This window comes from Ornithorhynchus anatinus, chromosome 3, assembly GCF_004115215.2.
Source record: "Ornithorhynchus anatinus isolate Pmale09 chromosome 3, mOrnAna1.pri.v4, whole genome shotgun sequence".
NCBI classification, from domain to species: domain Eukaryota; kingdom Metazoa; phylum Chordata; class Mammalia; order Monotremata; family Ornithorhynchidae; genus Ornithorhynchus; species Ornithorhynchus anatinus.
The window spans coordinates 89,834,181-89,857,862 of NC_041730.1; the positions used below are offsets into that span (position 1 = coordinate 89,834,181).

Here is a 23,682-nt window from a genome sequence, read left to right on the forward strand (position 1 = left end):
GGGAGCGGAGCCGGGGAGGCAGAGGGGGCGGGGCTTAGAGAGGAGCGGCGGCAGGGAAGGGGCGGGGCTGAGGGGGCGGGGCCAGGGGGAGGAGAGGCGCCGAGGGGGCGGGGCTACCGGTGAGGAGACAGAAGGGGGCGGGGCTGGGGGAGGCGCCGAAGGGGGCGGGGCTGAGGGGCGGGGCTTGGGGGAGGGAGGAGGGGGCGGGGCTGCGGGCGAGGAGGCAGGAGGGGGCGGGGCCTAAAGGAGGAGGGGCCAGGGGAGGAGTTGGAAGGGGCGGGGCCAGGGGAGGGGCGGGGCTGCGCGGAAGGGGCGGGGCCAGAGGAGAGGCAGAAGGGGCGGGTCTGCGGAAGGGGGCGGGGCTACGGGTGAGGCGTCGGGGGGAGGCGCAGATGGGGGCGGGGCTAAGGGGGAGGAGTCTGAAGGGGCGGGGCCAGGGGAGGGGCTAGAGGAGGAGGCGCGGAAGGGGCGGGGCTAAGGGGGAGGAGTCCGACGGGGGCGTGGCCAGGTGGGAGGGGTCATCAGGGGGCGGGGCTTGTGGAGAGGGGAGGCGGGAGGGGGCGGGGCGAGGGGACCCCGAGCCCGTCATTGGGCCGGGACGGTCTCTGTTTCCCCAATTGTCCATTCCAAGCGCTTAGCCCAGTGCTCTGCGCATAGTCAGCGCTCAATCAATACGATGGAAGGAAGAAGGGGCAGAAGGGGCGGGGCTACAGGAGAGGGGCGCTTTCTGACTCAGTTTCCCCTGACTCCCAAGATAATCCTGTTAGCTTTCCTTCGGTAGTAATAATAATAATGATAATGTCGGTATTTGTTAAGCGCTGACTATGTGCAGAGCACTGTTCTAAGCGCTGGGGGAGATGCAAGGTGATCAGGTTGTCCCCCCGGGGGGGCGGGGGGGGGGGCTCCCAGTTTTCATCCCCCTTTTACAGATGAGGTCACTGAGGCCCAGAGAAGTGAAGTGACTCGCCCACAGTCACACGGCTGACGAGTGGCAGAGCGGGGATTCTGTTGAGCGCTTACTATTCAGTCATTCATTCCTTCAATAGTATTTATTGAGCGCTGACTATGCGCAGAGCACCGGACTAAGCGCTTGGGATGAACGAGTCGGCAACAGATAGAGACGGTCCCTGCCCTTGGACGGGCTTACGGTCTAATCGGGGGAGACGGACAAGAACGATGGCAATAAATGAAGTCAAGGGGAAGGTGCAGAACACTGGATATTCAGCAACAGTGAGAGGCCACAAGCCCGTAAGTCTCTGTTCCCGATCTGTCCATTCCAAGCGCTTAGTCCAGTGCTCTGCCCAGAGTAAGCGTTCGATAAATACGATTGAATGAATGAGCGAACCAATCCCTGCCCGACGACGGGCTCGCAGCGTGGCTCAGTGGAAAAGAGCCCGGGCTTGGGAGGCAGAGGTCATGGGTTCGAATCCCGGCTCCGCCCCTTGTCAGCTGGGTGACTGTTGGGGCGAGTCACTTCGCTTCTCTGTAAAATCTGTAAAATCGTGGCTCAGTGGAAAGAGCCCGGGCTCTGGACTCAGAGGTCATGGGTTTGAATCCCGGCTGTGTAACTTTGGGCAAGTCACTTAGCTCCTCGGTGCCTCAGTTCCCTCATCTGTAAAATGGGGATGAAGACTGGGAGCCCCACGTGGGACCACCTGATTCCCCTGTGTCTACCCTAGCGCTTAGAACAGTGCTCGGCACAGAGTAGGCGCTTAACAAATACCAACATTATTATTAAAAGGGAGATTAAGACTGTGAACCTCATGAGGGACAACCTGATTACTCTGTGTCTACCCCAGCGCTTAGAACAGTGCTCGGCACATAGTAAGCGCTTAACAAATACCAACATTATTAAACGGGGGGGGGGGGGGGGGGGGACACAGACAGCAAAGCGAAAGAGAACAAAACCGAGACAACCTCAGCAAGATAGACTCGAGGGGATGTACACCTCATTAACAAAATAAATAGGGTAGTAGATAGGGTAATAACTAACAATAAATAATAATATATATAAAATCTTTCCTTGGGTCTTGTTTGCGGGCGAAGCTGCCCCGAAGGCCACAAAGGATTAACATCTCCCCAGTTGGCCGGGCCCGCTGAACTCCTAAGCTCCTTGTGGGCAGGGGGCCTGTCTTCCATTCAGTCATTCAACAGTATTTATTGAGCGCTTACTATGTGCAGAGCACTGGACTGAGCGCTGGGAATGGACCATTCGGCAACAGATAGAGACCATCCCTGCCCAATAAGGGGCTCGACTCTGTTAAGGTGTACTCTCCCAACTGCTTAGGGTTTGGGAGTCAGAGGTCGTGGGTTCTAATCCCAACTCCGCCCGTCAGCTGTGTGACTTTGGGCAAGGCACTGCGCACCTCTGGGCCTCAGTGACCTCATCTGGAAAATGGGGATGAAGACTGGGAGCCCCCACGTGGGACAATCCCCCGATTAGACTGTAAGCTCCCCCGATCAGACCGTAAGCCCGTCAAACGGCAGGGACCGTCTCTATCTGTTGCCGACTTGTTCATCCCAAGCGCTTAGTACGGTGCTCTGCACGCACATAGTAAGCGCTCTATAAATACCATTGAATGAATGAATGAACGAACTGATTACCTTGTATCTACTCCAGGGTTTAGAACAATGCTCAGCACAGAGTAAGCGCTCGACAGATACCACAATCATTATTATTACCACCAACTCTGCTATGGGGTACATTCCCAAGTGCTTAGGGCTTGGGAGTCAGACGTCATGGGTTCTAATCCCGCCTCCGCCACTTTTCTGCCGGGTGACCTCGGGCAAGCCGCTTCACTTCTCTGGGCCTCGGTGACCTCGTCGGTAGAGAAGCAGCGTGGCGCAGTGGAAAGAGCACGGGCTTTGGAGTCAGGGCTCGTGAGTTCGAATCCCAGCTCTGCCACTTGTCAGCTGTGTGACTGTGGGCAAGTCACTTGACTTCTCTGTGCCTCAGTTCCCTCATCTGTAAAATGGGGATGAAGACTGTGAGCCCCACGTGGGACAACCTGATTCCCCTGTGTCTACCCCAGCGCTTAGAACAGTGCTCGGCACATAGTAAGCGCTTAACAAATACCAACATTATTATTATTATTAAAATGGGGATTAAGAGCCCTACGTGGGTCAACCTGATCACTCTGTATCTACCCCAGCGCTTAGAACAGTGCTTGGCACATAGTAAGCACTTAACAGATGCCTTAATAATAATAATAATAATTATAATAATGCAGTACTCTGCACACCATCGGCACTCAAAAAATACCATTGATTGACTGCCCCTATCTCCTGAATGAGAGGGAATATATTTAAAGCAGAATTTAGTGGGCGTTTAAGAATCTTTTGGTTGGGAGAGACGACGCTGGCGAGGGAGAAAACGAAAGACTGCCATTCCTCCCCAATGATTTAGTCATTCAGCTGCCCGGAGTGGGAGACAAGGGGCACTTCTAGCCCTATGATTCTCAGAAGCGGTATGTACCTAGCCATGGGAGGAGAGCAGGACACTCACACAGGAGAGTCAAAATCTGATATCTGATTTAAGGGACTTCAAACAATTCAGTGAGATTCCTTGTCCCATGCCCTCCACATACGATGTCCTTGTTTCTGCCCCATGGAACGGCATCATGCCTTCAAAATAATCGGGCTGCGAATCCCCGCCATCTGGAGACAGAAATTCTCCTGGGAGAGATCAAAACATTCTTCCCCAAGAGTGACAGCGTATCATCAGATGGCTAAATTTGCACGGCCCTGCGACCTCTGGACACTGACTATTCGCACCGACACCACAGTGCGTATTTTTAAATTATATATTACAAATTACTTATGTATTCCTATTAACCACAGCGCGTATTTTTAAATTATACATTACAAATCACTTACGTATTCATATTGACGTCTCTTTCCTCATCTAGACTGTAAGCTCGCTATGGGCAGGCCCTCGATTCTATTTATCGCCACCGTTCTTGTCTTTCCGTCTCCCCCGATTAGACCGTGAGCCCGTCAGAGGGCGGGGACTGTCTCTATCTGTTACCGATTTGTCCCTCCCAAGCGCTTAGTACAGTGCTCTGCACAGAGTAGGCGCTCAATAAATACTACTGTTGATTCTGTTGTACCCTCCCAAGTGCTTCGTACAGTGTTCTGCACAGAGTAGGCGCAAAATAAATACCACTGATTGACTGATTAAAGCAACAGATTTTTAGCCACGAGCAACTCAGGAGCTTCCCACCTCTCTTAGATTGTGAGCCCTTTCGGAGCCGGGGACTATGTTTTAATTTCCCTCTCTGTATTTCTTTTCTCAGCACTCTTAATAAACACCGCTGCTACTATTTTCCCATTTGCAATTTCTGGCTGTACTCAATTACTTTTAGAAAACAATAGGACGTTACCCGCGGTTCTTACGACGATCAACAAACGAGTATTTATTAGGCATCCAAGGCTGGGTGTTTGACATAATACAGAAAAACAGGCGTCGTCTCCAAAGGTATCACCTCCAGTCCTACAGGGGAGACAAGACTAGCAGACGGTCGATGAAGGAATACAAGCGCTTCAGAAAAAAAAAGGGGGAGGCCTCGGAGACCGGGCTCTGAGGTGCCATTTAACGGAGAGGCCGAGGCGCAACGGTAGACAGAAGAGGGCAGTCGGTCCACTGTGTACTAAAAACGAAAAAGCTAAGGCGTCAGGAGGCAGCACGGAGAGAAAATTACGTGGGAGGGATTAGAGGAAGGCAAGTCTGGCTGGACTGGAAAACACAAATTGGGTGTAATGGGAGACGAGCGGATTAAGTAGGATGAAAGGCTTTGTAGGCAAGTCAGAAGCCTGTGTTCAACCCGAATGGTGGCGAGCTTCTGGAGAGCCCAGTGGTAGTCAAAACAGCAAGCCCGGATAATGGCTTTAGATGTGGCGATGGGGATATTTTAGAGCGGAGAGGGCTGGAAGATGAACCAGATCGAAGCTACGTTTCTCCGGAGGCCACCGGACCGGGGTCTTGGGGGGGGGGGGGGGGATTTGGGGGGAACAGGTGAAAACGGGGGGATCGGAGCCATGTCACGAATGAAAAAGTTATTTCTAGTGCCCTCGGTAAGTCGTTACTTGTACGGGGTGAGTGGAAGAAGCAGAGACAGCAGAGATTCTTCCCAAAGTTTTGAATCGGGAAGGGAGAGGCGATGCGGGTGGGAGAGAGGCACTGCCAGTGGGAATGTAGAATAAATACTTTAGAGGAGACGCCATCGTAAACGGTAAAGAATTGGGGGGAGTGGGGGGGCAGCTGGATTTTCTGTTGTTGCTGCTATAAAGTGTTGGCTTCTTTTTTAACGAGAAAAGAAGTTGAAATCTTTTGTTAACTTAAAAGAAAAAGGTGCTGCATCGTGTAACTTCTTGTGCTCTTTAGTGTTGTTACTTCGAGAGAGAGAGAGAGAGCACGCTGGTGACTAACCGAAGAAACTAATTAGCAAAATTCCAGAAGAAGTCCAGTATTCTTTTTGCATTGGTCGTATTCCAGCCCTGTTCTTGCAGAGACCCCTCACACACGGATACATATCTCTTCAATATTCTCTCTCCTATCTCTCGGAAATCTACGATCTCTTTCTGGACACTGCAGTCTAAATCGTTACTGGGAGCGGCCTCCTCGTTATGCTCTGCCTTTTCATGTCCACAATACTTCAGGCCCCAGTAACACATTTCTCCAACGTACATCATGGCTAGTAAATGTGTGTCACTGTATATACCTGAAAAAGAACGGAGGCTGAGTTTAGAATCCCCAAGGAAAACCCCCTTTAGAGAAGAAGTACACTCGCCAGTTTAACAACGCCGCCATTTATCCGTAGCCTCACCGCTCCGTATGCGGTCCCGTCTCACAAACCACGGATTACGCAAACGGACGCGTGGCGAGCTTTATTGCCGAAGTGACTTTTTAGAAGCCCAGAGAATTCTAGTATTTATAAAATGAATCGCAACCCGGTCCTTTCAACACCTCCGTCCTCGCTTGGCGTTTTGGATAGAACGTCGTCGGGTAATAAGAGCACACTCTTCTGACGGTGAGCATCTATCTGGCTGACCCCGGTGGGCTGGGACGTCCAGGTTCCCCCTTCGAGAAGCGGCCTGGCTCCGTGGAAAGAGCCCGGGCTCGGGAGTCAGAGGTCGTGGGTTCGAACCCCGACTCCGCCACTTGTCTGCTGGGTGACCGTGGGCAAGTCACTTCACTTCTCTGGGCCTCGGTTCCCTCGTCTGTCAAATGGGGACCAAGACTGTGAGCCTCACGTGGGGCGACCTGATGACCCTTTATCTACCCCAGCGCTTAGAACAGTGCTCTGCACAGAGTAAGCGCTTAACAGATACCAACGTTATTATGATTAAAACAGCTGACAAGAGATGCGGCGTTAGCAGCGGAGCGGTAACGAGCTAAACCGAACACGTTACAGATATAATCGACGTGTGCGGTCTGTATTCTGCTCGGCTCTGTCGGGCAGGGGAAACAGAGCAAGAAACTCATTCACACGCCTCTCTCCTCTTCCCTCAACGGGTATTAGTAATTGAGGGGAGGAGGCCGGAAAGGAACTTTCCATTTAGAATCTTATGCCCCAACGAAGCTTCTCATCGTCAGGTAGTTTCCCCCCCAATAAGCTCGTCAAGGGCAGGGGAGGCATCTGTCTATTGTCATGTCGTCTCTCCCGAGCGCTTAGAACAGTGCTTTGCACACGGTAAGCGCTCAATAAATACGGCTGAATGAATGATGATTATCCACTGCGTGAGAATAGCTCTTGCCTGCTTCTACCGATCTAAGGGGAAAATGAATCTGAATGAGATGCTGCCGCGGTTGGTATTGACATTCAATTATTTTTCCGATAAACATTTGGAAAACCTTAAACTCACCCTCGCTGAGTAACTTGGCTGTGTCGATATCCTGAAAATTAACACCGTCACTTAGCTGGATAGGGCATCGGAAAGTAAACATCTTGAGCAAGAAATGTATTCCGTCACTGAGGTCCTGGGAATAAGTTAAAGCACTGTACAAATTACACACCAAGCTACTGACACCTGAAGAACAACTTTGCTCTAATGGTCATTGGAAAGAAAACAAAATTAGTGCTCAGTTTCAATGACATGAGGCTTTGTTTCTTGAAATCAGACCAGGAGTCCACCATAATAATGCAAGATCCATGGCACTTTGATCATCATAGCTGAGTTCCAGACAGGAACCTGGAATTTACTCTCCTGGCTATGAGGATTACTATTTCAGCACACCTAATAATACCAACAATATTAATAATGACAGTAACTGTTACGCGTTCACTATATACCAGGCGCTGTACTAAGCACGGGGGTAATATATAATCAGGTTGGACACCATCCATGTCCAACCTGGAGCTTAAGGTCTTAATCCCCGTTTTACAGAGGAGGTAACTGAGGCCCAGAGAAGTGAAGTGACTTGACCAGGGTCACACGGCAGACAGGTGGCGGAGCTGGGATTAGAACCCAGGTCCTCTGACTCCCAGGCCGGGGCTCCTTCTACTAGACCAGGCCGCTGCTCACTAGGTAAGAGTTACCGCATTTATCCCACCAAGCCTAGCTTTCGCCCAAGGAGTGATTTTTAGTTAGTTACCTGGCAGCCTGTGGCATCCCTACTGAGAGCTCACCTCCTCCAAGAAGCCTTCCCAGACTGAGCTTCCCCTTTTCCCTCTGCTCCCTCTCTGCCCCCCCTTCACCTCCCCTCAGCTAAGCCCCCTTTCCCCTCTGCTCCTCCCCCTCTCCCTTCCCCTCCCCTCAGCGCTCTGCTCATTTGTATAGATTTTTATTACCCTATTTATTTTGTTAATCAGGCGTCCGTCCCCTTGATTCTATCTATCGTGATTACGTTGTCTTGTTTTTGTCCGTCCGTCTCCCCCGATTAGACTGTGAGCCCGTCACTGGGCAGGGATGGTCCCTATCCGTTGCCGCATTGTCCATTCCGAGCTCTTAGTACAGCGCTCTGCACATAGTGAGCGCTCAATAAATACTACTGAATGAATGAATAACGCGAAGAAGTCTCTCACTCGCTCTGAGCATCATAGAACTTCCGTGCTGGAAAGGGCTTGGGAATCATTCACGACCCTAACTCTCTCGAAAACACACCACAAGCGTCACAAAAAGAGATGCCAGTCGAGTCCATTTCTACAGGCCTCCCAAGAATTTCTCCCCCTTTTAGACTGTGAACCCGTTACTGGGCAGGGATTGTCTCTATCTGTTGCCGCACTGCACCTTCCAAAGCGCTTAGTACAGTGCTCTGCACACAGTGAGCGCTCAATAAATACCCCTGAATGAATGAATTTCTGATTGTAAGCTCACTTCTGGATGCAGGTTACTTTCTTTAGCTAGAATTTCTGGTTCTGAAAGAACACCGAGCAGGGGCGGGGAATCAAGTCTACTGACAATATCTGTCCGCTGGGTGACAGCAGACAGACAATAATATCGTCTGCTGTGTTGCCTTGGGCAAATCATTTCACTTCTCTGGGCCTCAGTTAACTCATCTGTCAAATGGGGATTAAAACTGGGAGCCCCACGGGGGACAACCTGATGACCCTGAATCTCCCCCAGCGCTTAGAATGGCGCTCGGCACATAGGAAGCGCTTAACAAATACCATTATTATTGTTATTATTATCATTGAACGAAGCAGCGTGGCTTAGCGGAAAGAGCACGGGCTTGGGAGCCCGAGGTCGTGAGTTCGAATCCCGGCTACATCACTGGTCTGCCGTGTGACCCTGGGCAAGTCACTTCACTTCTCCGGGCCTCGGCTCCCTCACCTGTAAAATGGGGATGACGACTGTGAGCCCCCACGTGGGCCAACCCGATTACCGCCTATCTACCCTAGCGCTTAGAGCAGTGCACGGCACACGGTAAGCGCTTAACAAATACCATCGTTATTATTTTTATTAATATTGAGCTGCAGGCCCCCAGGCGCTCCGCACACAGAGCTCTGCACACCGTCAGCGATCCGAGGGAGATTCGACAGACGCTCGGAAACACCCGACAGCGCTGAGAGAAGCAGCGTGGCTCAGCGCAAAGAGCCCGGGCTTGGGAGTCGGACGTCACGGGTTCGAATCCCGGCCCCGCCACCTGTCAGCTGGGTGACTGTGGGCAAGCCACTTCGCTTCTCTGGGCCTCGGCGACCTCATCGGTAAAATGGGGACTAAGACCGTGAGCCTCACGGGGGACGACCTGATGACCCCGTCTCTCCCCCAGCGCTTCGAAAAGCGCTCTGCACGTAGGAAGCGCTTAACCAATACCAACGTTAAGAACATTCACGGCCAAGGAACCCTTCCTCATACAGAACCTGAAAAGAGCGTGACCTCGGAGAGTGAGATTGAGGTAGGTCCCCGGGACGGTGGACGTATCCGAGGTCCGCCTCTCTGCCGACCGGTGTCCGCGACCTCGTCGGTCAGTGGAATCCGCCCCCACCAGCGGGCTCCTCTAGACCGTACACTCGCTCCGGGCGGGGAACGTGTCTGCTTACCGTTGTGTCGGGGACTCTCCCGAGCGGCTCGATAAATACGAACGCCCAGGAGAAACGACGACCCCTTTACCTTTCTCGGGAAAGCGGCCTTCCCTGCCGGCCACCTCTCCCGTTTGGTCACGGAATAAAAGTACATGTAGAGCAGGGCTCCTCGGCGCCAGTAGAGACACTCCAGCACTTCTGCCTCCAGCAGGGTGTATTTCTGAAACACAACCCACACACCGCTCAACCCCAGATCACCTCGCCGTGGTTCCGGGCCTTACAGGCGGGCCCGACAGCAACCGGAAATAATAATGATGATCATCACGGTACCTGTTAAGTGCTCACGTATGTGCCCGGCGCCGTTCTAAGCGCTGGGGTTGCTACGAGGTGATGGGGATGGACACACGGACCCTGACCCACACGGGATACACGGTCTAAATCCCCATTTTGCAGATGAGGGAACTGAGGCCCAGAGAAGTGAAGTGACTCGCCCACGGTCGCACAGCAGACAGGTGGCGGAATCCCGGATTAGAACCCGCGGCCCTCGGGCTCCCAGACCCCTTGCTCTATCCGCGAGGCCGTGCTGCTCCTCAAAAAAAGGGTTGGGGGACGGGGAGAAGAGACTAGGGAAGCTGCGTGGCTCAGTGGCAAGAGCCCGGGCGTGGGAGTCAGAGGTCATGGGTTCGAATCCCGGCTCCTCCACTTGTCAGCTGGGTGACTTTGGGCAAGTCGCTTCGCTTCTCTGGGCCTCAGTTACCTCAGCTGTAAACTGGGGATTAAGATTGTGAGCCCCAGGCGGGACAACCTGATTCTCTTGTATCTACCCCAGGGCTTAGGACAGTGCGTGGCACTTAGTAAGCGCTTAACAAATACCATTATTATTATTATTATTATTATTGTTATTTCACGTTCCCACCTAATGATTCACTCCCTGGGAAGTGCCATAAAACCGGGGTGGCACCGACAGCTCTCACAGATATCAATACCGTTCTATCTCGCGGATAGAGGTGCCGCATGGCCCAGTGGCAAGAGCCCGGGCCTGGGAGTCGGAAAGACCCGGGTTCTAATCCCGGCTCTGCCATTTGTCTGCTGGGTGACCTTGGGCAAGTCACTTCACTTCTCTGGGCCTCGGTGACCTCATCTGGAAAATGGGGATTGAGCCTTTGAGCCCCATGTGGGACAGGGACTATGTCCAATCCGATTTGTTGTATCCCCCCCCATTGCTCAGTACAGTGCCTGGCGCATAGTAAGCGCCAAACAAATACCATAATAATAATAATAACATTACCAGAGGCACACCCGGGATGTCCCGGGGATCACAAGAGGCACGCAGCATAACGTGACCACATCCTATCGTGACAGGCACGCGGCGTAATGTGACGGTGCCATAACTCACCAATTTCAAGGGGTCCGTGCATTCGGTCAGTCGTATTTATTGAGCGCTTACTGTGTGCAGAGCACTGTACTGAGCACTTGGGAGGGAACAACAGACACATTCCCTGCCCGCAACGAGCTTACAGTCTAGCGGGGGAGCCGGACATTAATAGAAATAGATGAAGTACAGATAAGGACAGAGGTGCTGTGGGGCTGGGGGACCGTCCGAGTCTGTCAGGCTCTAGTGAGTTTCTCCGGGGTAGTAAGCGCTTAACAAATACCATTATTATTATTATTATTATCCAAGCGCTGAGTACAGTGCTCTGCACACAGTAAGCGCTCGGTAGATACGACTGAATGAATATGGGGGCGATCCCGGCCTCCCCTCCCGGTTCAGAGCCTCTGCGGTCCCTCCCCAGGCCCTGGAACCCGGCCGCCGCTTCGGAGCCGTGCAAGCCGAGGGTCGGAGCCGTGGCAGAGATTTATGCTTTCGTTCATTTCTATTTACTGAGCGCTCATCGTTTGAAGAGCATAGTACTGAGCGCTTGGGAGATACAACAATAAACAGAAACCCTCCCTGTCCACAAGAGAGGCTGGGGCGCTTAAAGTACGAACAGCAGACGTGAAGGCAGACGGTGACACCCAGCTCAACCGGCCGGGGGGCCGGACCCGCCGAAAAATTGCGCTGCCCGGTATAAAACCGGAAGGGTGGCCACCCTGGGTGGATCCCATGGACAGTATTCCAGCTGCACTGGAAGTGAATACCCTCTTTAGACTATAAATATACGCGTTTCCGGTCTTTTTCAGGGTTACCGGACAGAGGAAAAATCAACAGGGCCAAGGCTCTGTAGGCTGACCCTACCGGAAAAGGGAAAGGGGGACAATTCATTGGGAGTCACAGTTGCTAGAACGGCTCAAAACGGTCTCGGCCGTTTCGGATGAAATGCCACTAAAAAAGCGGAGGCCGCCTCGTTTTAGAGAAGCAGCGTGGCTCAGTGGGAAGAGCCCGGGCTTGGGAGTCGGAGGTCATGGGTTCGAATCCCCGCTCTGCCACTTGTCAGCTGGGTGACTGTGGGCAAGTCACTTCACTTCTCTGGGCCTCAGTGACCTCGTCTATAAAATGGGGATTAAGATTGTGAGCCTCACGTGGGACAACCCGATGACCCTGTATCTACTCCAGGGCTCAGAACAGTGCTCTGCACGTAGTAAGCGCTTAACAAATACCAACATTATTATCGTTACTATTTTGTGAGTCCTCACTGATCCACAATAGTGATGGTGTGGTGCAAAGTACTAAATCACGTAAACCTAACAGCTAAATTGGTTTTCTTAAAGGAACTACCATTAAAAAGTTAGTGTAAGTGTCACACTATAATTTCCCTGTCTGCCTCTGAATTGACTTGTGGCATTACAATTTAAAAATGCAGCCGTGCCTCAGACCGAGCCTCTAGGGCAACAGAGACTAAGCCAGATCTGAAGATCTCGAAGCTATCCACCCGAGTGCTTGGCACAGGATAACGCTTACTAAAAACGATTATTATCATCACCCGGATTGCGTAAGACCAATGTTAGTAATACGCGGCTGCCCCGGATAACGGTTTTTCTTTTTCGCTGAAATTCGCCTTCAGGGATGGTCTCCCTTGTAAATAAGAATGTCTCTTCCGAGATTAAGCACAAGAAGTGACTGCGCTTCATTACCCGTATGCTTGATTTGGAGATGAAACGATACACTGTCATGTTCATTTTACGTCTTCACTGGCCTTCGCCTGTTTTCTGCCTTACATTGTCATTTTCATTGCAACAATTTCAAATTTGGTGAATCTAATTTTCCATAATAATAATAATGATGACGTTGGTATTTGTTAAGCGCTTACTAGGTGCAGAGCACTGTTCTAAGAGCTGGGGTAGACACAGGGGAATCAGGTTGTCCCACGTGGGGCTCACCGTCTTCATCCCCATTTTACAGCTGAGGTAACTGAGGCACAGAGAAGTGAAGTGACTTGCCCACAGTCACCCAGCTGACAAGTGGCGGAGCCGGCATTCGAACCCATGACCTCCGACTCCCAAGCCCGGGCTCTTTCCACTGAGCCACGCTGCTTCTCTGTATTTGTATAGAACTTGGAGAGGCAGAGTTGCCTAGTGGGTGGAGCGTGGGCCCAGGAGTCAGAAGGACCTGTGCCACTTGTCTGCTGTGTGGCCTTGGGCAAGTCACTGCACTTTTCTGTACCTCAGTGCACTCATCTGGAAAATGGGGATTAAGACCGCGGACCCCATATGGGACGTGATTGCCCGGTATCTATCCTAGCGCTTAAAACAGTGCCTGGGACATAATAAGCGCTTAAAAGAACTCTAATACAGTCCCAATAAATCGGACAAGCAAAGAAAGGTTTTCCAGAAATGGCGGAATAACTGAGTCCGCTGAAAGCAATCTGGATAGTTTTACTTTCTCACTGTGAAAACCTACACGAATTTCTTCCTAAGAAATGGGATAAATAGACCTAGGAGGGGAAACAGCCCACTGAACCACGGTAGGAACGGCAATAATTCGGTACTCACTTCTGGATGCAGGTTACTTTCTTTAGCTAGAATTTCCGGTTCTGAAAGAACGCTGATTAGCTCCTTTACTTTCTGCAAAGAGTCTCCTGGAAAATCTTCATCTACCAGCTTGTTCTCCTCAAAATAGGTCATGTCCAAGATAGCCTGAACGGAAGAAAATATCAAAACCTCATTACCGTCATTCAAGTATGTATTTTATTTCCCTACCCCTAAATTCTTTTTTCATATTTAATTTTCTCCTTCTCCCTTTCCTTCTCTCCCTTCCTTTTTCTTTCTTCCTTTCTCTCCTTTCTTTTCTCCCTCACACACCCACACAAATTAATTTCCTTAACTGCCTCGAAAATGATGCGGGTCTATTCGGCGCACATTTTATGCAGACACGGGGAGTTGGTGACTCCAAAGAATTTTATCTGTGGATTAGAGTGCCGCCAGTGCTAATGATCTCGTCTTACGCCGTCGAGTCGCCTCCGGCCCATAGCGACACCATGGACACATCTCTTCCGGAACACCCCACCTCCATCTGTCAAAATGTAGCCCAGACTTTCACTCTATTATTGAGGCACTTGCTTGGCTGCATGTCCATTTTTCTTTCTTTTTTTTCTTTCAGTAAATCATTCTGTCTCCTTCACCAGGCTGCAGGCTCCTTTTGGGGAGGACTGGATCCTCTACTAACGCACCCTTCTAAGCGCTTAGAACGGTTTGCTCCCCACAGGTGATCCATAAATATTGTGCACTGATTGAGTGAACAAGCTTCAAAATTCAACCTTCACTGTGTGGCTGGGGTTTGACCTCTTACCTACAGGGACCTGCGGCAGTAGGTAACAAGACAAACCTCAGCCACCTTAGGCTCCCCACGGGTCTTTCCTCCACCCTAGGAAGATGCAGAGAGGGAATTTTAGCAGGAGGAAAGAATACCAACCAACCGTTTCCTCTCCCATCACGGGGACCCAGGACCTCTGTGGGTGGTCACCAGTGGTTGGCCTGCATCTGTCAAGCTCTTACCATGTGCCAGGCACTCTACTAAGCGCTGGGGTAGATACAGGCTAACCAAGTCGGACGCGGTCCCTGCCCCACATAGGGCTCACAGTCTTAATCTCCGTTTTATAGATGAGGTAACCGAGGCGCAGAGAAGTGACTTGCCCAAGATCACAGAACAGACAAGTGGCAGAGCCAAGATTAGAACCCAGGTCCCGTCCTCCTCGTGTCTCTGCTCTGCTCTAAATCGAGGGTGTTGGCTTTGGTAAATAAGTCTGCCTCTGACCGCCTCTTCTCCACCCAAGGGAAAGCCCAGGCAGTTCCCGGAGTTCCTCGAGATGAATTTTAGGATGCTTGCTTTAATCTTGAATCCCACTAGATGGTATTGAAAATAAACAATATTCATTTACAGTGGAGGGATAGCACTAGTTCTGGTCTGGCTGGGCAGTTTGGCTTAGCGGATAGAGCCCGGGCCTGGGAGTCAGAAGGACCTGCGTTCTAATCCCAGCTCTGCCGCTTGTCTGCTCTGTGACCTTGGGAAAGTCACTTCACCGGGCCTCAGTGACCTCATCTGTAAAATGGGGATATTAACACTGTGAGCCCTCTGTGGGGCAGGGACTGAGACTAACGTGGTTAGGTTGTATCTACTCCAGTGCTTAGTCCCCAGGGATTCTGTCCTACCCGATTAACTTGTATCTAACCCAGAGCTTAGAACTGTACTTGGAACATAATAATAATAACGATGGCATTTGTTAAGCGCTTACTATGTGCCAAGCCCTGTTCTAAGCGCTGGGGTAGATACCAGGTCATCAGGTTATCCCACGTGGGGCTCACAGTCTCATTCCCCATTTTACAGATGAGGTAACTGAGGCACAGAGAAGTGAAGTGAGTGGCCCAAAGTCACCCAGCTGATAAGTAGCAGAGCCGGGAGTTAGCGCTTAGCAAGTACCATTATTATTTTTATTATGATTAGAAATTAACCAGATAAAATGGAGAAAAAATCCTCGGTTAAATGAGCAAATAAGCCTCCCTAAATACTCTCAGGTCTGCCAGAATGCAGGCTTTCATTCTGTATTTTGGCTAGGACATAATGGCAGATTTAGGGAAGATTCTTCCAACAACGCGTGGCTTTCTGGATGCAGTGAGATGCCTCATTGGCAAATACTGGCTGTGTATTTGTGCACGAGTGAAGCAGCAGACACAACAAGTGCCACAACCCAAATCTTCCTCAAGGCAGGGTCCTGCCAGTACACAGTCCCACGTTATATGTAATTTAGAAAGTACGAGAAGCAGCACGGTCCAGTGGCCAGAGCACGGGCCTGGGCATCGGAAGGACCTGGACGGGGACCTGGCTCTTGCCACTTGTGCTGTGTGAGCCCGGGCAAGTCGCTTCACTTCTCTGGGCCTCAGTTCCCTCATCTGTAAAATGGGGATTGAGACTGTGAGCCCCATGTGGGATATGGACTGCGTCCAACCTGGTTAGCTTGTATCTACCCCAGGGCTTAGACCAGTGCCTGGCACCTAGTAAGTGCCTAACATATATCATTTTTTTTAAAGTTTAAAATGAATATTTTTTAAAAAAAATCTAGGGATGCTGCTTAAAAACATTCTCTACTTAAAAAAATTCAATTACCTTTACGACCATAAGAAAACTACCTTCGGGGCTTGGGGTCCTCCCATATCTGAGTCACGGCTGCAACAGAAAAATCAGCCTCCATAAGATGAATGCAACATTTCAATACCTGTGTGTAAAGCTCTAGAAGATTTGATGGATTCGCATTTTCTTTATCTTCGGTACAAAGGGCTTTAAGCGCGTCTAGAGATTCAGAGGCCCGCACTAAAAAAGGATCTGTCAGGAAGGGAGCAAAGAACGGGTCTGTCAGCTGTGAACTGCACCGATTCCCACATTTAACGGCTGTCTCAGATTAAACCAACCCATTCCGGTGAAAACACTTCAGAACGCTATACAGATTCAAGGTTCGGTCTTATTCTCATTCTCCCCAAACATCCTCACGCTTGCTACGCGTCATGTTATATCAGAAACAAGATGGGCCGTGGGAAGTGAAACAAGACAGAAAAATCTCTATCCAGATATCGCTGGTAATAACTGAGTATTTGTTAAGCGCTTACTGTGTGTCCAGCACTGTATTAAATGCTGGGGTAAATACAAGACCCACTTGGGGGGGCACTGAACTTCCACTTGGAAGGTGAGGGAACTGAGGCACAGAGAAGTGCCCTGCTCAAGGTCACACAGTAGATAAGTGGCGGATCTGGGATGAGAACCCAGGTCCTCTAATTCTCAGGTCCGTGGCTCTTTCTGCCAGGCCATTCTGCTTCACCCCTGCTGCAGACGCTGATAAACCACCATAGGCTACTTTGAAATTCTTGCTGAAAGACAAATATGGAAAAATCTTCCAGATTCACCTTAGCTGGCCATTTACTGCAGATCGGCTGCTCTGTCAGGAGGGTCTCCCTTCCAGGGCTAAATAATGGTAGAGAGCGGCCACGGAGTCTTCGACGGAACGAGGAACTTAGCATACTAGAAAAGCGGCGTGGCCTAGTGGATAGAGCACGGGCTTGGGCCTCAGAAGGACCTGGGTTCTAATCCCGGCTCTGCCACTTGTCTGCTATGGGACCTTGGGTAAGCCACTTCACTTCTCTTTGCCTCGGTTTCCTCATCTGTAAAATGGGGATTAACACTGTGAGGCCATGTGGGACAGGGACTGGGTTCAACCTGAATAGCCTATATGGACCCCAGCAATTTAGTACGGTGCCCGGTGTGTAGCAAGCGCTTGACAAATACCATTAAAAAAAAAGTACAAAAAGTTTCATTAGGAAATCTTTAAAAATTAAAGAATCTCCTGGTGGGACCAGGTTGATCAAATAATAAAAACGTGAAGCCAGTTTAACTTCCGTTTAAAACCGGTAAGCTATTTGTCTTGGTCTACTACGAGGATTTACCATAAAGATGTATGGTCAAAAAACATCTCATTCCTACTCAACTGATTCTTCAGAAAACTCAGTTATTCTGATTTTTCAGATACATCTTCTGCTTTATTCTGTAAATCAAGCTTAGATCCTGAACTTCTCTAAAGTGAGTAAGAACTGTGGCCACACTATTTCCTTTAAATGATGATGATGATGAATAATAATCAGGGTATTTGTTAAGCGCTTACTGCACTGAGCGCTGGGGCGAATACAAGCAAATCGGGTTGGACCCAGTCCCCGTCCCACGGGGGGCTCCAAGTCTCAATACCCATTTTACACTTGGGGTATCTGAGGCTCAGAGAAGTGAAGTGACTTCCCCAAGGTCACACGGCAGACAAAGAGCAGAGCTGGGATTAGAACCCATGACCTTCTGACTCCCAGGCCCGTGTCCTATCCACGCCATCCTGCTTCATGATGCTAAGGTAAATGATACCCACGGTAGGCAGAGTAGTCAGGACATGAACTGGGCCGCGCATACAACTCGCCGCTTCCAAATAATGCGAAGGAGTTCTTAAATATTACCGACAGCCGTCACGAGCCGTCGAAAATGTAGCCGTGCCCACCTGCCGGGCGGGCCAGGGAAGTGAAGGCGAAGAAGCATCCCCGGATTTGTGGTTCCGCTCCAGAGACTCAATCGGTCGATGGTGTTTATCGAGCCCTGACCGTGTGCCGAGCACTGTACTAAGCGCTTGGGAGAGTGCGGTAACAGGGAAGCAGCGTGGCACAGTGGACAGATCACGGGCCTGGGAGTCGGAAGGTCACGGGTTCTAGTCCCAGTTCCGCCACTTGCCTCCTGTGTGTCCCCGGGCAGGTCACTTCACATCTCTGGGCCTCAGTGACCTCATCTATAAAATGGGGATTGAGTCGGTGAGCCCCACGTGGGCCAGGGACTGTGTCCAACTCGACTGGCTTGTATCCACCCCAGCACTTAGTACGGTGCCTGGCACACAGTAAGTGCTTAACAAATACCATAATTGTTATTATTATAAATAATGAATTGGAAGCCTCTATAAGGCAGGAAGGACTAGCATTTAATTTAAGAAAAAGACACCCAGAGTGTAATGGGTCCCTCCCCCGGGGCTAGGAGGCGCAGAAGTTTTGTTGGACAGTGGGAGTGGAGCACAGATCTGTTTCCCTATTATCTCTTTCACTGCCCACCGGGGAAAGGGAGGCAAAAAACACGATCAGTGCGGCGGCCAGCTCCCCGAATACATACCGACCGATCCTCTAAGCCCTCAGAGCTTATTTCTTACCAATCCCCCTAGGCCTCCCATCGTAGCAGGGTGGCTCAGTGCAAAGAGCCCGGGCTTGGGAGTCAGAGGTCATGGGTTCGAATCCCGGCTCCGCCACTTGGCAGCTGTGTGACTGTGGGCAAGTCGCTTCACTTCTCTGTGCCTCAGTTCCCTCCTCTGCAAAATGGGGATGAACCGTGAGCCTCACGTGGGCCAACCTGATGACCCTGTATCTCCCCCAGCGCTTAGAACAGTGCTCTGCACGTCGTACGCGCGTAACAAATACCATTGTTATTATGATTATAGCATAGCAGCAGCAGTGCTCCGCACATAGTAGGCTTAGAACAGTGCTCTGCACATAGTAAGTGCTTAACAAATACTAATATTTTATTATTATTATTATAGCACAGCAGCAGCAGTTTGAAGGAGTGGAGGGAAGGATGCTCCAAGAGAGGCAGGGAGCCCTAGGGGAAAGAATCCCAGACTGGGAGGGAAGGAATCCCAAACTGGGAGTTCCAGTTTGGCCACTCACCTGCCGCTGTCTGACCCGGGGCAAGCATCTTAATCTCTGAGCCTGTTTCATCTCCAAAATGGGGAGGTTAAATCTATCCTCCCCGCCCGTAGATTGTCCACTATCTATATTATCAGCCCCACTGCTTCGGCACACGGGAAGCACTCAACAGTGTACACTCCCAAGCTCTTAAAAAGTGCTTTGCACATGTGAAGCGCTCAATAAATACGACTGAATGAACTTACTAAACACCATCAAAAAATGGAGCTGTCGTGGCCTTGGTTCTATTTATTGCTATTGTTCTCGTCTGTCCGTCTCCCCCGATCAGACCGTAAGCCCGTCAAAGGGCAGGGACTGTCTCTGTTACCGATCTGTACGTTCCAAGCGCTTAGTACAGTGCTCTGCACATAGGAAGCGCTCAATAAATACTATTGAAGGAAGGAATGAACCTCCGCTCACCCAGGAGCCTTGCCCCTGAGCAACGACAGGTCCCAGCCCTCCGTTTCCCAGGAGGAGCTGGAAGAAGGACTTCCCGATTTTGGAGGCGTTCCCCTTCCTCCGGGTCCCGACCCCAGATTGCCACTTAATCCCCCGTGTTGTTTTAAAATATCTACAGATGGTCAAAAGGCAGGCACCTAGTAGCAGATTCAGCCCAGAACCACCCGCTGGATTTTTCGGGCCTCTCGTTCTGTGTCCCCTTAGTGACGGCTGATTCAAAAAGAATAACCGCAATTGCGAGGGTGCAAACTTGAGGAAGGTCCAGAGTGTGGTGTTCAGGCTTGTGGCTTCTAGCTTTGGCTTTCTGGGACGGAAAGGCCCTTCCCCTGGCTTCCGCGTAAGGCGCTCGGTTGGTGACAGAAGAGTCTCTAACCCAGCCGGTGCCAGATCTTGGCAGGGTTTCGGACCCCAAGAAAATACAGAGTTGCCACCTGAGGACCGGGGTCCATCAGAAACCCAGAGCCCACGTTACACCCCCAGAACCCCGCGTGGCTCAGTTATGGAAAGACCCCGGGCTTGGGAGTCCGAGGTCACGGGTTCCAATCCCCACTCCGCCACTTGTCAGCCGGGTGACGTTGGTCAAGTCGCCTCACTTCTCTGGGCCTCAGTTACCTCCTCTGCAAAATGGGTTTTAAGAGTGTGAGCCCCGATTACCTTGTATCCACCGCAACGACCAGAATGGCGCTCGGGACTTGGAATGCCCTCCCTCCTCACATCCGCCAAACTAACTCTCTTTCCCTCGTCAAAGGCCTCCTGAGAGCTCACCTCCTCCAGGAGGCCTTCCCAGATTGAGCCCTCCCTTCCCCCCCACCATTGTCCCTACTCCCTCCCTCTCCTCTACCCCCTTCTTCCCCTCCTACAGCACTTGTGTATATTTGTACATATTTATATTATATATGTATTTATATATTTACAGAGAAGCAGCGTGGCTCAGTGGAAAGAGCCCGGGCTTGGGAGTCAGAGGTCATGGGTTCTAATCCCGGCTCTGCCGCTTGTCAGCTGCGTGATTCTGGGCAAGTCACTTCACTTCTCTGTGCCTCGGTTCCCTCATCTGGAAAATGAGGATGAAGACTGTGAGCCCCACGTGGGACGACCTGAATACCCTGTATCTCCCCCAGCGCTTAGAACAGTGCTCAGCACCCAGTAAGCGCTTACCATTATTATCATTATCATCACTACTAATCCCCATTTTATATATATACAAGAAATCGGGTTGGACAAAGTCCCCGTTCCACGTGGAGCTCCAAGACTCAATCGCCATCTTAATAATAATAATAACGTTGGTATTTGTTAAGCGCTTACTAGGTGCCGAGCACTGTTCTAAGCGCTGGGGGAAATACAGGGTAATCAGGTTGTCCCACGTGGGGCTCACACACTTTTAATCCCTATTTTACAGATGAGGGAACTGAGGCCCAGAGAAGTGAAGTGACTTGCCCACAGTCACACAGCTGACAAGTGGCAGAGCCGGGAGTCGAACTCATGACCTCTGACTCCGAAGCCCCGGCTCTTTCCACTGAGCCACGATCTTCCAGATGAGGCCACCGAAGCCCAGAGAAGTGAAGTGACTGGCCCAAAGTCACACAGCTGACAAGTGGCAGGGCTGGGATTAGAACCCATAATAATGGTATTTTTTAACCCACAACCTCTGACTCCCAAGCCTGGGCTCTTTCCATTAAGCCATGGGGCTCCCAGGGGGTGAGCAACGGCCGGCCATGGGGTGAACGATGGCCCACCATGGGGCCAGGGGGTGAGCAACGGCCAACCAGGGGGCCAGGAGGAGAGCAATGGGCGAGCAAAGGCCGATCACGGGGCCGGGGGGCGAGCAACGGCCAACCAGGGGGTGAACGATGGCCGGCCATGGGGCCAGGGAGTGAGCAATGGCTGACCGGGAGGCCAGGGGGAGAGCAATGGAGGACTACGGGGTGAGCGATGGCCGACCATGGGGCCATCGATGGCCGACCACGGGGCCAGAGGGCAACGGCCAACCATGGGGCGAACGATGGCCGAGCCCGGGCCGGAGGGCGAGCAACGGCCGACCAGGGGGCCGGGGGAGAGAAATGGAGGACTATGGGGGCGAGCGAAGGCCGACCGTGGGGTGAACGATGGCCGCCCGTGGGGCCAGAGGGCGAGCAACGGCCGACCAGGGGGCCAGGGGAGAGCAATGGCCGACTACGGGGTGAGCAATGGCCAACACGAGGCGAGCAACGGTCGACCTGGAGGTGAGCAACGCCCGACCACGGGGCCAGAGGGCGAGCAATGGCGGACCACGAGGCCAACAGTGGCCAACCATGAAGCCAGGGGACGAGCAATGGAGGACCACGGGGCGAACAATGGCCAACCATGGGGCCAGGGGGCGAGCAACGGCGGACCATGAGGCCAACAATGGCCAAACATGGGGCCAGGGGATGAGCAGTGGAGGACCATGAGCCAACAATGGCCAACCATGGGGCCAGGGGATGAGCAATGGAGGACCACGGGGCGAACAATGGCCAACCATGGGGCCAGGGGACGAGCAACGGCGGACAATGAGGTGAACAATGGCCAACCATGGAGCCAGGGGACGAGCAATGGAGGACCATGAGCCAACAATGGCCAACCATGGGGCCAGGGGATGAGCAATGGAGGACCACGGGGCGAACAATGGCCAACCATGGGGCCAGGGGGCGAGTAATGGAGGACCATGGGGCGAACAATGGCCAAGCATGGGGCCAGGGGATGAGCAGTGGAGGACCATGAGGCCAACAATGGCCAACCATGGGGCCAGGGGATGAGCAATGGAGGACCATGGGGCCAACAATGGCCAATCATGGGGCCAGGGGACGAGTAACGGAGGACCATGGGGCGAACAATGGCCAAACATGGGGCCAGTGGACAAGCAATGGAGGACCATGAGGCCAACAATGGCCAACCATGAAGCCAGGGGACGAGCAATGGAGGACCATGAGGCCAACAATGGCCAACCATGGGGCCAGGTGGTGAACAATGGAGGACCATGAGGCCAACAATGGCCGACCAGGGGACGAGTAACGGAGGACCATGGGGCGAACAATGGCCAGACATGGGGCCAGCGGACGAGCAATGGAGGACCATGAGGCCAACAATGGCCAACCATGGGGCCAGGGGGCGAGCCATGGCGGACCATGAGGCGAACAACGGCCAACCCCGGGTCCGGCGTGTGTGTGTGTGTGGTCCCGGCCCCCGCCCCCCTCCTTCTCCTCCTCCTCCTCCTCCTCCTCCTCCTCTCACCGGGTGTGGCGGCCGCCCCGCGGAGCAGCAGGAGGCGGCCCCGGGCCCGCTCGGCCAGCCCCTCCACCCCGCGGGCCACAATGGCCGCCATGCTGAGGGCACGGGAGGGAAGGCCGGCACCCGCCCCTCCCCCCTCCCCGCAGGAGCGCCGGTGACGTCACCCCGTCACGCGACGACCCCCCCTCCCTCCCCCCCGAGCGGGGCGGGGCCGCGCTCCTAAGCGCGGGAAGGACCGTCCAATCACCAGGCGCCACGCCTCCTTGCCGCGCTCCCATTGGGTCCTCCCCGGGGAGGCCCCGCCCTCCGGGCCCGCCTCTCAGCCAATGGTAATGGCGGCAGCCGTTAGGCCCTTAAACTCTGTCACGAGCCGTTCGTTCGTTCCTTCATTCATTCGTTCCTTCATTCATTCATTCGTTCATTCATTCATTCGTTCATTCATTCATGCATGCATGCATCCACCCACCCATCCATCCAATACCAATAATACTGCTGGTATTTATTAAGCGCTGACTATGTGCAGAGCATAATAATAATAATAATAATGTTGGTATTTGTTAAGCGCTTACTATGTGCCGAGCACTGTTCTAAGCGCTGGGGTAGACACAGAAGAATCAGGTTGTCCCACATGGGGCTCACAGTCTTAATCCCCATTTTACAGATGAGGGAACTGAGGCACGGAGAAATTAAGTGACTTGCCCACAGTCACACAGCCGACAAGTGGCAGAGCTGGGATTCGAACTCATGAGCCCTGACTCCAAAGCCCGTGCTCTTTCCACTGAGCCACGCTGCTTCTCCAATAATAATGTTGGTATTTGTTAAGCGCTTACTATGTGCCGAG

The 23,682-nt window shown here is 52.2% G+C and overlaps 1 protein-coding gene across 1 annotated transcript; it reads right to left on the reverse strand.

Moving 5' to 3' along the window:
* Positions 1-4,388: 4,388 nt before the first annotated feature.
* On the reverse strand, positions 4,389-22,967 carry C3H5orf51 (chromosome 3 C5orf51 homolog). Its single transcript, XM_029061680.2, has 6 exons — positions 22,845-22,967; positions 16,112-16,218; positions 13,395-13,538; positions 9,553-9,684; positions 6,865-6,979; positions 4,389-5,720 (listed from the first exon to the last, which is right to left on the reverse strand). The coding sequence occupies exons 1-6, from the start codon at positions 22,933-22,935 to the stop codon at positions 5,437-5,439; spliced, it is 873 nt and encodes a 290-aa protein (XP_028917513.1). The 5' UTR covers positions 22,936-22,967; the 3' UTR covers positions 4,389-5,436.
* Positions 22,968-23,682: the final 715 nt, after the last annotated feature.

Coding starts and splice junctions, on each gene's coding strand:
- C3H5orf51 (XM_029061680.2), bottom strand. CDS start 22,935: ATGGCGGCCATTGTGGCCCGCGGGGTGGAGGGGCTGGCCGAGCGGGCC. Junction 13,539..16,111: donor TTCTAGAGCTTTACACACAG/GTATTGAAATGT, acceptor TCTTCCGTTCAG/GCTATCTTGGACATGACCTA. Junction 9,685..13,394: donor AAAGTAACCTGCATCCAGAA/GTGAGTACCGAA, acceptor GTTGTGTTTCAG/AAATACACCCTGCTGGAGGC.